Consider the following 16,536-nt stretch of genomic DNA (forward strand, 5'->3'; position numbering starts at 1 on the left):
ATCATTCACTGCCAAAAAAAAAATCCCAATGGAATTATGTCGCATCATGTCGCATTCCTTCTACAATGTCAAACCTTTTGTTATAGTTAATTTTTTTCCATTTCAGAAAAAAAAAAATCTTTTTTTCCCTTAATTCACAAAATCTGTTATTTATAATCATGGCTCTTGAAATTATTTTATTTAAATAATTTTAAAATTTTTCGAGTCATGAAATTACTCTTTTCCCTTTTTTTCGAAATTGGACAAACAATTCGAATAAAAAGTTAGTTTTTTTTTATATTTATTTGAAAACAATTTTTTAATTTTTAACTTGAAAATTTAAATTACAAATTTTTTTTTTTTTTATAATAAAAAACAATTTAGGCAACATTGTGTAAAATTAAATTAGTTCTCACTAATTTTTATCAAAAATGTACCTTTTAACAAATTGAAAATTGAAAAAAATTAAATTCTTTACAATTTCAGTGAAAAAAAAAATTTGTTGACAATATTTTTTTCTCTTAAATTTAAAAATACAAAAATTTTTGAAATTTGACTAACTTTTATTTTGACTGTTCATCCAATTTTCTTTCTTATAAATTATATATAAGCAAAATCATCTTGTAATAATGCATTTCTTAAATCGTGTAAAATTTACTGTAACAACCCTAAAAAACATTAATCCATTCAAAATAATTTAAAAAAAAAATAGAAAATATGTTATTCTGTTAGAGCAAAAATTCTATCATTTATATACTCCATCCAGTTATGATTGCGTCGAGTGTTAATGAATGAGATTTTTTTTTATCCAAAAATACCTGAACTCAAGTTTTCATCAAAAAAAAATTTTTTTTTTTTTTTTAAATTCTACTCTTTAAATTTGGATTAGTTAAAACTTAAAAATAACTAATTTATTAGTAAAATCGATGTTGACTTTTTCTTCGGCAATTAGTAATAAATTACTAATTATTAGCAACAAATGACTCATTAGTAACAAATTACTGATTATTAGTAACAAATAATTAATTATTAGTAACAAATAACTAATTATTAGTCACAAATAACTAATTATTAGTAGCAGAAAACTAATTATTAAAAATAAATAACTAATTTTAAGTTAAAAAATGACTAAATGTTAGTTTAAAAAGCAACTAATTATTCTCTCTAAATTTGAATTAGTAAAAATTTTAACTAATTTGAATTAGTGACTCACTTTTTGCTATTGAATTAGTAAAATTTTACTAATTATTAGTAACTTTGACTAATAATTAGTGAAATTTAACTAATTCAATAGCAAAAAGTGAGTCACTAATTCAAATTAGTAAAAATTTTCACTAATTCAGATTTAGAGAGTTGGTAAAAAAAAGACTATTTATTAATTAAAATAAATCACTAATTATTAGTTAAAAAATAACTGAAAATATAGTCAAATTTGACTATTTGAATTAGTTAATACAAAATTTAATGAAATTTTAGTAATTTTAGTAACAATTCTTAATATTTCAAAAGTTATATAAAAAATAGTAATTTTTTTAATCGTTACTAAAATATTTAAATTAATAATATTCATTATACATATACATATACATATATATATATATATATTATTATTATTATTATTATTAATATTAATTGTTGTTAATAAAGTAGTATTAATTAATATAGTTATTAATAAACTAATAATTTTATTATTTGTTTATATTATTATAAATTTATTTATTAATAATTTTTTTACTAGTAAATTAGTTATATTAAAAGAACGAACAATTTTTTTTTTCTAAATTAACAATTTTCTTAATAAAAATTTCCCTGCGAAAAATCTTAAAGCAATTTAAGAAACTTGTAGTTGAAAATGCCGTCGTAAATATAACTTCATTTATGTTGGGTGAGATTTTAATGTCAACATTAGCAAGTTTTGAGAGGAAATTAACAAGTCCTGGGGAAATGATGTTTATGTGATTAATTTGCCCGATGAAGACTTGAGAAATTTCTCTCTGTGTATAAATGTGTGTCTCTCTCTCTCTCTCTCAATTTCTCTCTTTCTCTCTTTCTTTCTCTCTCTCTTTCTCTCTTTTTCTCCTTACCCGCCCAGTTGACCCACGAAATCTAGGTCGACTAACTTTTGATGTGAAGAACTAACAGCTCTGCTTCTTCTTCTCCCTTCGGGCAGTGGCCACATTCCGGAAAGGCGTGCGAGCTGTTCAAATGGTTGGAAGAGCAAGTACGTATCCCCCCCACCCAAGAAAAAAAAAATCCGAGAGTAGATTGTGTCACTTATCATTTTTTTTTTTCCTCCCTCTTCCCAAAAAAATGTTTCATTTATAAATTAAATTTTAAATAAATTGAAAATTCTCAATTTTTCATTAATGTGTCGCTCACTGAATTGGTCCTTCGAACAATTTTTTTACACTTTTCCAATTCATTGACTCGTGAAGTTTGACCGCGCGCTCCATATTCCCTTATACGCGATTATTGTCTTGATAAAAACGAGTCACTGGTTCTCGTACATAAATCGTTTTACTTCAAAATTCCCGAGTCGAAATTTAAACTCTCTATAAGTTCTCTAAAAACCTCCTTTTTATCCTCCTTTTATTCTCTCCCAACACTTTCATACCCTCTTTTTTCGACCTCGAATTTGCAAAAGTGGAAATATCTGCTATATTGGAGGCTGAAAGAAGGGGTTTAAAGATGACTAGAGAGGCATAAAAGAGGTTAAAAAAACGAAAAAATAAAATTAAAAAAATGTAAAAATTGGATTTTTTTTCTTATGGACATTATTTATTGACCCTATTGAAGATATATTTATTGGTCTTTGTCGTAATACTATAAAAATAAAACTTCGAAAAATTCAAATTAAGAAAAAATTCCAAGACCTCTTTTCAACCTCTAAACATGCAGATTTGGAAATAACCGCATGATTTCAGGCTGAAAAGAGGCTGAAAAAATCGAGGGTGAAAAGAGGGAAAAATTTCGACTCGGGTTATATATGTTTTTTTCTCAAAACGAAAATCACTTTTTTCTAAAAATTATATAACAGAGAAATATTTTTTATTACCTTTTTTTTCACACTATACAGAAAAGTAGTTTTTATTTTTTAAAATTTAAATTTAAAATTGTATTTTTATATTATATTATATTTATTTATTCAAATATATACGGGCAGTGCCCTTTTGTACAGATGTATATTTGTAAATTTTATTTACAAATTTTATTTACAAATTTTATTTACAAATTTTATTTACCAATTTTATTTACAAATTAAATTTACCAATTTTATTTTTAAATTTTATTTATAAAAATGAAAAGATTTTTTATGATATTTTTTTTTATAATCTTTTCGGTGTTTATAGCCAATTAAAAAATTGATATTCTGTTTTTTTTTTTTTTTTTATTGACACTTTCGATGACCAGTTCAGAACGATTTTTTTTTTTGCCCTTTTTATCCTTTATCTATCATTCATTTTATGAACGGAGAGACATTTTTTTTTGTTTTTATTTAATGTCTTTAAAAATTTTTAAATACAGCGGTTGTCCTTGAAACATTTTTTTAGGACATCCACTGAGAGTTTTTGAATGGCAAGAGTCATAAAAAACAAAGAAATTCAGGATTCTTCTGGTACCTGATTTTTGAATCTCGTTTCCCTCCCCCGCCCCCTCCTATTAAATAAAACATATAGTTACTGTGTCAAGAAGCCTTTTGTTGTTTAGTAACATACGATCGATGTCAAATTAATTGGCTGATAAAGTTACTTCTCTAATGACTCTTGCCATCCTTCGTTTATATATATATATGTATATCCACCTTTTATATGCGACACAGACAACTTCCGTTTCTCATCCCTCCTCGCGTGATAATGAGTGTGCAATAGGTATAAAGAGATTATGTCCAAGTCAGCTCAATTAAAAAAAAAAAAATTACACGTAAACAGAAACGTATATTTTTTTTCCTGAATTATCATTTTTTTACAAATAAAAAAAAATACAAAAAATTTTTATAATTTTTCATATAATAATAAAATAAAATTATTTTGTTAATAAAAAATCAAATTATTTTTTTATAAAAACAAAATTAAATATAAATAAATTTTCATAGAAAACAAAAACAAAAAAAATGTACGTTTCTGTTATCGTCAATTTTTTGAAAGACGTCGACAGTTGTCCCATCTACTCTTGTCATATAATAAATATATATACATTTAGTGTTCATTTTTTTGATGTGTTGTTCTAATTATTTTTTTTTTTGCAACTATATATATATATAAAATTAACTATTATATAAATGTCGTTCGGAATGTAGTAATCTTGATATATATATATACAAATTTATGTGTTTTTTTTCAATGGATTTTTTGTCGATTGGGTTTTGATGAATTTTTTTCTATCTTTCTTTTCCAAAAAAAAAAAATTCTCGCTGAAAATTTTCTCATCATGACCAGTCGGAGTAAAATTTTTTTTTTTTTAGAACACTAGAATTAGACTTTCGGTATTACGTGTACATTTCGTGTTATTAAAATATAAAAAAAAAAATTTGAGATCAACTCGTTTTGTTGTTTTTTTTGTATATATGTGTGTGATAAAATTCGCTTCAAATCACCCAGAGAATCTGATGTGTCTAGACGTGTTTCAATGTACAAAATGTCTTGTGACAATATATATCAAATATTTTTAAAAACAATATTTATAAATCAATGGAATATTGCCAATGAGAAATGAGAATTAATATAAATTCAATAATTTATTTTTTTTTAATAATTTATTATTTATCAATAATATTTTTCATATGTAGTAATTTTTTACTTTCTAAAAATATTTTTCTAATCTTATTGGCATTCCAATTATTCTTGTGCATTGGCTCGAACTCAGTTAAATTAAAAAAAAAAAATATTTTAATTAACAAAAAAATAAATTTTAAATTATTTAAAAAATTTCTAAATTATTAAATACTAGAGTTCGAGCCTGTTCATGAAAAATATAAATATATGTTGACAATATATATGAGATCCACTTTTAATAGTAAATATATATTTATAGATAGTAAAAATATGGGATGTGTATGTATACACAGTGTCAAATTTGTGAAATCACTGCATCTCATTATAAATATATATATATAAATACACTCACAATCACTATCAGTCAATTCACGAAAATCACAATTATCACAATTATATATAATGCAAAAAAATGCCAAACATTACATTTTTACACTCACATTTATGGACTTTAACACATTTATATAAAAACAATACGAACATAGTCACAATCTATAATATTTAAAAAAAAACAGTCGACTGAAACGCAAAACTTTTTCAACTAACTCTTTGTGTGTCTATTTGTCCGTACCTTACGTCCTCTACTACTACTTCTACTGCTACTATTACTACTGCTACTATTACTACCACTATCACCACTACTACTACCACCATCTTAGGTGAAGACTTCTCGTACGCAAGTAAGTTCAATAAAAAAAAAGAAAAGAAAAAAAATTAAAAATGGGAAAAGATACTTTGGTGTATTCAAGCACATTTATAACAAGACTCAAAAAAAAAAAAAAAAAAAAAAAAAAAAAAAAAAAAAAAAAAATAGTTACAACTTCTTTTTTATTGTTGTAATGACGCAAATAGAGTAGGATTTTCGATATCAATTATACAGAAGAGGTAGTACGCTCATTAAATGCACATTGCACATTTACCAGAAAAAGGAAAATTTTACATTGTTTTAAAATCCATTTTTTTTTTAAATAAAAGTAAAAATAATTCAAATTACTCGAAACTATTTTGTAGTCAAAAATCACAATTTTGATAAAACATTTTAAAATTTATTCTAAATTATAAAATAGAAAATATATAAAATTATATAATAATAAAATGTTTGTCTGTACTTCAGTTCTAACTTGAAATTGGTCTTTACTGATTTCACGTAATTTTTGAATTGTAATGATATACAGTGTTAAATTTTGAAAATTCTTTTTCTCATTTTTGTCATAGTTGTATAATTGTGTTACCAAATTTCGGGATTGGTTTCTTTATAATAAACAATTACATACCCAATTTCAGGCGCATAATTTTACAGATCATAGAGTAAAATTGATTATTCTTATTCTTTTTTAAATACAGTTCAATTGTTACATTTTTTACGATATTTTTTCATTTTCCAGGAGAACATTCTTTCTAAAAAAAAGGAATAAAATTGATTATTCTTTATCTATTGCAATTTAGGTTCAATTGGTAGGTTTTTTTGGAGGTAAAAGGGGTTGTTTTAAGGTAAAAAAATAATAGAGACATGCTGATTAATTTTATTTAACTTTGTAAGGGATTTTTTCATTTTCCAGGAAAACATTCTATTCAAAAAAATGGAATAAAATTCATTATTCTTAGTCTACTGCAATTTAGGTTCAATTGGTAGGTTTTTTTGAAGGTAAAAGGGGTTGTTTTAAGGTAAAAAAATAATAGAGACATGCTGATTAATTTTATTTGAATTTGTAAGGAATTTTTTCATTTTCCAGGAAAACATTCTATTCAAAAAAATGGAATAAAATTCATTATTCTTAGTCTACTGCAATTTAGGTTCAATTGGTAGGTTTTTTTGAAGGTAAAAGGGGTTGTTTTAAGGTAAAAAAATAATAGAGACATGCTGATTAATTTTATTTAACTTTGTAAGGGATTTTTTCATTTTCCAGGAAAACATTCTATCAAAAAAAAGTGAAATAAATTGATTATTCTTATTCTATTGCAATTTAGGTTCAATTGGTAGGTTTTTTTTGGAGGTAAAAGGGGTTGTTTTAAGGTAAAAAAATAATAGAGACATGCTGATTAATTTTATTTAACTTTGTAAGGGATTTTTTCATTTTCCAGGAAAACATTCTATCAAAAAAAAGTGAAATAAATTGATTATTCTTATTCTATTGCAATTAAGGTTCAATTGGTAGGTTTTTTTTAAGGTAAAAAAGGTTGTTTTAAGGTAAAAAAATAATAGAGACATGCTGATTAATTTTATTTGAATTTGTAAGGAATTTTTTCATTTTCCAGGAAAACATTCTATTCAAAAAAATTGAATAAAATTGATTATACTTAGTCTACTGCAATTTAGGTTCAATTGCTAGGTTTTTATTAAGGTAAAAAAGGTTGTTTTAAGGTAAAAAAATAATAGAGACATGCTGATTAATTTTATTTGAATTTGTAAGGAATTTTTTCATTTTCCAGGAAAACATTCTATTCAAAAAAATTGAATAAAATTGATTATACTTAGTCTACTGCAATTTAGGTTCAATTGCTAGGTTTTTATTAAGGTAAAAAAGGTTGTTTTAAGGTAAAAAAATAATAGAGACATGCTGATTAATTTTATTTGAATTTGTAAGGAATTTTTTCATTTTCCAGGAAAACATTCTATTCAAAAAAATTGAATAAAATTGATTATACTTAGTCTACTGCAATTTAGGTTCAATTGCTAGGTTTTTATTAAGGTAAAAAAGGTTGTTTTAAGGTAAAAAAATAATAGAGACATGCTGATTAATTTTATTTGAATTTGTAAGGGAATCTCAAATATGTTAAAATAAACGAAATATTATTATAAACAATTTTTTATTATTAATATTTTATAAAAACATTGAAATTTCTAAGAACAATTTGCTTTTTATTTAATTATAATTGTTTATAAATATTTATAATTATTTATATTTATAATTGTTTATAATTATTTATAATTATTTTTAATTATATTTATATTTATAATTATTTATTTGCAATTATTTTTGAAAAAAGTTTAATTTTCGATTAAATTTTCTTTTATTTCAAAAAAAACTATTTAAACTATTTTAAACAAAACAAAACTTAATTTTCTAAATTCTGGTAAATATGTGCTTATAAGTAGAATATGGTTTCATGTGGTTTCCACTATGATAAGCCAAAATTAATAGCTAAATGGTATTTCGCACGCCAAAATCTATATATAGGCAATATAATAATAATATCGTGAGGGATAAAAATTAATATTTTCTATATAGAACAGGAAAAATAAAACTTTTCTAGCCTCACATATATATATATATATTATGCTAAATTCTAAACTGCACTTTGCACTTTTTTTCCAAATTTCCGAGCTTCTTGCATGTTTCTGTTGTTTTTTTTATTTGTTTTCAATTTGTCAAAAGTATTTTTATTTTTAAGCACGTAGACACACTTATCACAATTTCTGTATTAATAATTATTTGCACAATGTTTATAATTAGTGCACGCATTGCACATACACACATTTCGATATTAAATTTAATTTTTAAATTTACTGTAGGTTTAAACTTTTTTTAATAGCAATGATTACAATTACTGCGATTCTTTTTTATTTTGAGATTAAATATGTCACTTTGAAAAAATAATAATTAACGTCATAAAAAATATTTTGTAAAATAATTTAAATTGAAAAAATAAATTTTTAAATACTCTGAAATTATACAAATTTTTTAAATTTGTTTAGGTAAAATATTCGAAAAGGTGTTTTTTTTTTTTTTTTGATAAGTGATATTTTTCATCTCGTCGAGATTCGATATTGCGATTTTTTCTCAGCACGACGCATGTGTTTAGAATCTTTTATGAATTTGCCAAAAAAAAAAAAGAAAAAAAAATTATTCCTGACTTTTGCAACAAAATTTCTTTTATTTATTTAAAAAACCAAGTATTGTGAAATAATTTTAAATGACCTAATAATTGAAAATAGTCTAAAAAAAAATTAACTTTATAATTAGCATAATTTTTTTTGTTTGCAAAAGACAGGAATGAAAATTATTTTCAAAAATTTAAATAATGAAAATAACTGATATATTTTTTTTTTTTTTATTCTAAATATGTCATTTCTTTTCATTTCCACAAGAAAAAATAATTCCATTTTTAAAACATATTTTACACTTGTAAATCAATTATAAATAAATTAAATAATAATGATTTGTTTATTAATTTAAAAATTGTTTATTTTTTAAATTTATTCTAGAGTTAAAAATTTAGAATATTTATGTAAATGGAACGGTTTTTTTTTTTGGTCTTTCAAAACTAGATCAATTATTATAGTAGATTGCTCGTCTTTGAAAAGACTTTTTATTCTCTCTCTGGAATTTTTTAGCATAATTATTATTATTGACCTAATTTGGATTTTATTTCGAAACAAGAATTAAATCAATAGAGTGTAAGGCAATTAAAAAAAAAAAAAAAGAAAAAAAAAAAGTCTTGATTAAAAAGAAAAGCAATCATTCTCTCCTTATAGAAAAAGTAGTTTGTTGTTATTAGGCATTAGGTATTTAAGTAGGGTAGCTAACATGTGTAGTGGTTTGTTACAGACGACCACCATCCTCCCCCCACCTTCACCCCGCCAGAACTGCCCAAGATGGTTCACGTGAGAGGTACAGTTAAACCTCAGTCAAAAAAAAAAAAAAAATAAAAAAAAAACCATGCTATACAGTCTCACAAGCTAGACTCCAATGTTTCGCGATCATTATTTTAAAATACAGTTCGCTACCTATAATCCGATTTTTAATTCTCTCTTCTATTTCGTCGAGCTTTTGGAATAATTTTTCGTTTTTTTTTTTAAATTCACATTTTTTTATTTAATCTATTTTGTTATTTTTTTTTTAATTAACATTTTTTTGCAGTAAACAATTATTTTCTATTATTTTATTTATATTTTTAATGGTAAAATTGAATAATTAATAGAATTAAAAATTATTTAATATATATAGTAGAATAGAATTAAAAGTTTTAATTATTTTTTTTTCATTTATTTAAAATTAATTTAAAAATTTATTTTGCAAGATTAGTTTAACTTGAAAATAATTTAACATTGGCAGAATTCATAGAGAAATAAATTTTTTTTTCTATCTATGTAGAATATAGAAGTAGAATTTGAACCAAAAAAAAAAATATATATTTTTGGATTTATTTTCGAGGATTATTCGGAGAGAGAATTTATGTATTTTGTATATTGTCATTTTTTAAAGTAATGATTGATGATCTATATTATATATCTATGTATTTATTAGATTAGAATTTAATATTTTTTGATTTAATATTAGAGAAAATTTTAGACTCAATGTGGTAGAGGCATGAATTACACTAAATAACAATATATTCAAAATGACATTTCACTATAACAAGTTCATACGAGTGACTATTTTTTACACTTATTTTAGAAAAGAAATTTTTTAATTTTTCGTAATATTTTTAAGAGTTTTAGATATATTTTTTTTTAAATTCTGTTAATTATAATATATTATTTTATATAAATGTAAAAATTAATTTAATATTCAATTTCTCTTATTTGTTTAAAAAAAAATTCTATACTGTAATTTTTACTATATGCAAAAAAAAAATTTTTTATTTTCACACTGACTTATAAACTGGAGTAAAAAAATACATTTAACAAAAATAAAAAGTTAGAAAATAGTTTGTAGGTAAACACACATTATATTTATAAATAGTATTTGACATAAAAAGCACAATTATATAGTTTTAGATTTAGATTAAAACTACGAACAATATTTTGAAAAAAAATGTATCTGTGCGCATGCTTCAGTTCTGTCCTTCAAAAATATTAAGATATTTTTTATATATTATAAAACAAAATATTAGTAATATTCAAAAATTATTATTTTTTTTTTTAAATAGAAATTTTTTACTTTTAAAAGTAGATATATAGTTTCATAGAAAAAAAAATATCACCAATTATCATATTTTAAAATAATATTTAAAAAAGTAAATCAAATTAATAAATTATAAAATTAAATAATGAAAGTAAATAAATAATAAAGTTATATAAATATTCAAAAATAAATAAAAAGTAAAAAATAAATAAATTTTTGTATTTATGTAGTGAATTTGTAATTATTTCAAATAAGTGAAATAATTTTTTTCAAACAAAAAAGGTTTTTTTTTTTTTTTTCGTTTTTGTTTTTAATATAGAATGTTATTCTCAATATACATTTTTTTTGTGTAGAATAAAAAAAATAATGCCTGTTGGCAATTTCTTTATTTAAGAGGATTCTTTTTATATAAAAAGATGACAGTGATCGGATTGAGGTATGCGCGCCTGTAAGCATGGGGGCTGTAGGTCGATACATGAAGCATTGCGCAGTACAAGGGGGGGAGTTTAGGTCACGATCACAGTGGCACTCGATATTTTAATCAACGTGTTTAATTTACAAATTTTTTATTTATAATAAATATTAGACATTTAGACTAAGACTAATTATGCTCTGTGCATTTTAGGTGAAATCAGTCGCGAACGAGACGATCCGAATGGTAAGCTGTGATCTACAAAATATTGTTTTCAACCTCACGTAGAATCACGTATCTCCATATAATATATAAATATATATTTATATATATATATTAATAATTATTATAAATTATGAATAAATTATAAATAAATTATAAAAAAATATAAATTAATAAATAATTTATAAATTATAACTATTATTAATTATTATACAAATATGTATATATTTATATATATTTATATAAACCTGTAGTAGATCACACTAAAAAAAAACTAACTAATTAACGCACTTAATCCCCAATTTTTGCACTCGATTTTTTTTCAAAACCATTAATTTTAAGATTTAATTAACTCATATTTTAACATATAACTGGAGTAAATAATAAAAAACTGTGATTATTATTTTCTAAATAATAATTATAAATTCACGAATTTTTTATCAGAAAAAAATTTCTTATTTTATTTATTTAATTAAAAATTCTTGATTATAAGTAAATAAGTTTAAAAAAAAGTGATTATAATAAAAAAAATTCAAAAATCAAAATACTATCACGCGATAGAATATAAATAACGAGACTGATTAAAAAACATTTTTCCTAAAGGAGAATTTTTTTAATTGCTCTGCTTTTTTAATTTTTCAAAGATCTATGCGTATATATAATAATTCACACACTCGTATGAACTAAAAGCAATTGCAATTATACAGAGGTAGAATTATTTTTTATATAGGTGACCGGGCAATGATCTCGTTTTAATTTTTTTTTTTTTTTTTGGTACACAGAAATAAAACATAAATTTTTGTAATAAATTTCCGAATTGAAATGTAAATATGAATAAAATAAAAAAATATTGAAATTTATTTGGAAAAAAAATGTGTAAAATAAAAATAATAAGTTAAAAATTATTACTATTTTTTATGAATTAAATTAATTAATTAAATTTAATTACTATTTAAAAAACTATGAATAAAAGTATTTTGAAATTGTAAAATATTTGTGGATATTAAAAAATTTAATGAGCAGTTCTAGTCTCGTTTAATTAACAAGTAACTCGTTATCGTTATATTTACATTTATAAAGTTTAACGACGATATCATTAGGGATTGTTCAAGTATTAAGTAACAAAAGAAAGAAATATATATATTGTTTTCATTAAAATTACAAGGGAAACCATTTGGTCTGACTATAACTGTATTTTACTACTAAAAATTAGGACATTTTCTTAAAAATTGTCTGACTGAAAATCATTTTTATTACTGACGAGAAAAATTACAACAAAATGAACTATTTTGCCAGACTAAAACTATTTTTTACTACTAGTAATAATCTAATCAGTAGAAAAAATTAATTTTAAGTCAGATAGAGCGATTTAAGTTTTTTAAATTATTTCCAAAATTTTTGCCTGACTAAGACTAGTTTATACTACTGATATTTTTTGTCTAAGTGCAAATGTGACTGATTTTTTACTACTGAATTTCAAATTTAACGAAAATTAAATATTGTCTGACTAAAAATTACTTTTACTACTGATTATATTAACGTTGAAAAAAATAATCAAATACTTTCTGTCTGACTAAAACTTGACTGTACTACTGGTACTAAAATAAAAAAAATATAAATCACTGTCTGACTCAAAATTATTTCTACCACTGACTTAAAATTTTATTTTACTGATTTTTTACTATTCATACGAAAATTTCAGGTACTTAAATCGCTATGTCTGACTCAAAATTACCTCTACTACTTATTTTTACTAAAAATACTGTGATTAAAAAAATCTTACTCTCCGTCTGACTAAAAATTATTTCCACTGACTTTAACTACTGGTACTAAAATTAAAAGAAGAAATAATAATAATCTTTTGTAATGGGAATTAATTAGAGAAGAATTAATTGATTTCCGAGTACATAATACTTGAACGTAGTTCTTTAGAATCCAACCAAAAGTTTTTGTTATATTTTTATAGTTATTGATTAAAAATTAAAAAATAAATAATAAAAATAACAAAATTCATAGTAAAATATGTTTAATTGAGTTTTTCTGTTTTTTTATCTCAATTTTTTTTTTTTTTTTGCAAAAAAATACAATAACTCATTATTTCATTAAATCAGTGAATAATTTGTGTTTCAGCCATGAGAAATCATCGAAATTCAGTAGGAATGACGATGATGAACTCAACGAAACAAGTCAACAAAGTGAAGCCAAATGTGAATAGAAACACCAATGATAGTTTATCAAGTCCCAATCAACCGTACAATCAAAGGTACCGTATATAAATAAAAAAAAAAAAACAAAAACAAAAAAACAAAAAAAATTGATACCCCATTGTGTCATTTTTTTTTGTTCACACACGTATTTTGCATTTTTTCATCACAACCCTTCACCTTTTGTCATTTATCACCATTATTTTCACTTATAAATATTATAAATATCTATGTATATCTGTGACGCTCATTTTCACATTCACGAATATATTCTCGTTAAAACAATATTTTAAGAGCAGAAAATTAAAAATTTTTTTTTTCATTATTATTATCTTTTTTTTCTAATTTTGTTTATAATCAACAAGTTTTAAAATTTTTTCAGTGCAAATTAAAAAAAAAAATTTTTTATAGTCTTAATTCTGTATTTACATTGTAAAATAACACGTAAGAAACACTAAATTTTGGTATTTATCAATTTTTTTAAATTCACAATCACTTTTAGTGGTTTATGATTTACAAGAGGGATTTTTAGAATTTTTCATATGATGGATAATAATTAATTAATTTTTAAAAATAAAAAATAAATGTTGTCCTAAAAAATTGAATTTAATTGTAAAATAACGAATGTAAATTTTCTTTTAGAAAAAATTCTCTTCAAAATACAACTAAAGAAAAATTCTACTTTCGAAATAAATTTTTTTTTTTCTCTAAATTTAAATTAATTTAAAATTTACTATGTAAATAGTTATAAATAAATTTATAAATCATTATTTTCTACATCTTGTAAATTATATAAATATATATTTGCGTGAAAATATTTTTTTGTAGAGAGCTTTATAAAGAGTGATTTTTATCGCAATCTACAATTCACTACTATATTTTTTATATCACAATTCTCTTTTTCTATTATAAAAATTTTACAGCTCTTATCACGCTAATCGCGGTCACTATAACATTAAATTTCTACATATATAGCGATTATTGCACAAAATATATTCGGTTTTTCACTCTTTCCTTTCTAATCGCATGAAATTTTTGGGAGAAAATCTTTTTTCCCCAAAAAAAATAATCAAATTTCAATTTTTTAAGCTCTCACTAATGTGAATAATAATCCAGAGCTGCTTCAATGCGATCCAGAATCATTTTCATAATCGTGAACCTTCATTTTTTTTTTTCATTCAAAAAACCTCGAAATTTCGAATTGGAGGCTAATTTTTTTTTTTTACAGAAAAAACCCAAATATTAAAAACAATTAATTAAAATTTTGTTGCAAAAAAAGGAAAGTCAAAAAAATAAATTGTAAAAGAAACTTTTGCCACAAAATTACTATTAAAAAACGTTTTTTTTTTTTGTAAAAGGAATGTGAAAACAATTTTTTTTTTCTTTGTGAAAATGCATTAATGAAACTGAGCTTAATAGAGGCGCAAATTGAATGCAATTGCACGTATTAGGCTCCAATGAGTAAAATATTCGAAGCAATGCAGTGGTTTGCGCGCAAGATATAATTTTTTTTTTTTAGTGTATATTTCTTTCGACAGTGGATATATATGGAAAATAATGAGCGCGGTCAATAAAATATTGAGCGTGAAAAAGAAATAATTTTTTTTTCTACTTCTGTTTTTGAAAAAAAAAAAAATAAAAAATAAACAGAGTGAAATTAATTGAGAAAAAACAGGCTTTTTGGGGATCAACGGCATACGCTCAATTTCTGATTCCAGATCGCAAGAGGAGTCTGCATACGCTGGCTACCATCTCGCCTACGAAGTCAAAAAACTCATGTACGCTTCTGCCCTTAACACTCTCTTTTTTTTATAAGTACTCTCTCTCTCTGTCTCTGTCTCTCTCTCTCTACACGTTTTTTGTAACGTGCTATATCGTGATGGCTTTAGTACCTGTAGAATTAAAAAAAAAAACCAACTTTTTTTTGCAATAATAAATTTGCTATTGCTTTTTGCATGATGCATTAAAAAAAAAAAATTTTGCATGTTTTTATGAATCTCTATTTTAAATAAAATATTACCATGTATACAGAAGACAGAATCATAAAATATACTAACATTCTCTCTAAATCTGAATTAGTAAAAATGTTTACTAATTTAAATTAGTTTTTTGCTTTAGAATTAGTTAAATTTTACTAATTGTTAGTAAAAGTTACTAATAATTAGTAAAATTTTACTAATTCAGAAGCAAAAAACTAATTTAAATTAGTAAACATTTTTACTAATTCAGATTTAGAGAGTTGTAAAGAAAAACTAAATATCAAAAAAAGAAAAAGAAAAAATAATAAATATGATTCTGTCCTGATAAATTTTAATGTCTTTTTACAGTTTTAGAAGAAAATTAGAAACTTAGAAAATATTTTAATGATAAATTGCGATGTTTGTAGAAATAATAATATTAATAAAAAATAGTAATTTTAGGATGACTTTCTCTATATAAATAAGTTTTTTTTTTTTTTTTTTTAATTGTCACCATCAGCAAACGTGAGACCAGTGTTTGGCTATTTTTCTTTTTTTTAGAAATATGGATACGTACAGGTATATTTATAATAGAATTTATACTTTATAGTTAGAAAATTTTCATTTTTCTAAATGTCAAAATATTTGGATCATTTCTCATACCTCAAGAAAAAAAAGTAGTTACAATTTTAGTGTAACGCAATAATTTGAAAACCAAAATTTCATTATGAATTAAAATATTATGCATGAGCCATGCTTATTAGGCCTGTTAACTCCCCCCCCTCCCTCTTTTTTTTCAAATATTCAAAAATTAGTCTCTGTTCAAATGTTTTTTTTTTTTTTTCAAATTTTTGATTGTACCTAGTGTTTAGCTATAAATTTTCTCACAATTATGTCTACAAAATTAATTAATTACATTCTGTAAATTGGTATAAATTTTTTAGTTATTTATAGAAATCAAGAAATTAGATAAATTAGACTAATAATAATCTTTATGTAATTAATTAATAAACTAATTAATCATGTTCTTTAATATAGTATTTCAATTTTAGTAATATTCTCCAAAAAAAAACTAAATTTTCAAGTAGTAGCTGAAGGTTTGCGTCTAAATGTTAGGTAAAAGTATAAAAAAAAAAAAAA

General features: G+C 22.6%; 1 protein-coding gene across 44 annotated transcripts in view; it reads left to right on the forward strand.

Moving 5' to 3' along the window:
* LOC127289936 (calcium-activated potassium channel slowpoke) overlaps positions 1-16,536 on the forward strand; it is a 105,434-nt gene that overhangs the window by 83,338 nt on the left and 5,560 nt on the right. For 14 of the 44 annotated variants that reach the window (XM_051318226.1, XM_051318235.1, XM_051318247.1 and 11 more), the window contains 6 exons: positions 2,150-2,200; positions 5,411-5,431; positions 9,302-9,364; positions 11,226-11,258; positions 13,365-13,497; positions 15,157-15,216. In XM_051318226.1, coding sequence (XP_051174183.1) covers positions 2,150-2,200; positions 5,411-5,431; positions 9,302-9,364; positions 11,226-11,258; positions 13,365-13,497; positions 15,157-15,216 — 361 coding nt within the window. The remainder of the gene's footprint in view (positions 1-2,149; positions 2,201-5,410; positions 5,432-9,301; positions 9,365-11,225; positions 11,259-13,364; positions 13,498-15,156; positions 15,217-16,536) is intronic. The other 30 variants (XM_051318251.1, XM_051318268.1, XM_051318252.1 and 27 more) reach the window with 11 other exon arrangements.

This window comes from Leptopilina boulardi, unplaced genomic scaffold (genome assembly GCF_019393585.1).
Source record: "Leptopilina boulardi isolate dan_hultmark-lab unplaced genomic scaffold, ZJU_Lbou_2.1 LbouV2_51, whole genome shotgun sequence".
NCBI classification, from domain to species: domain Eukaryota; kingdom Metazoa; phylum Arthropoda; class Insecta; order Hymenoptera; family Figitidae; genus Leptopilina; species Leptopilina boulardi.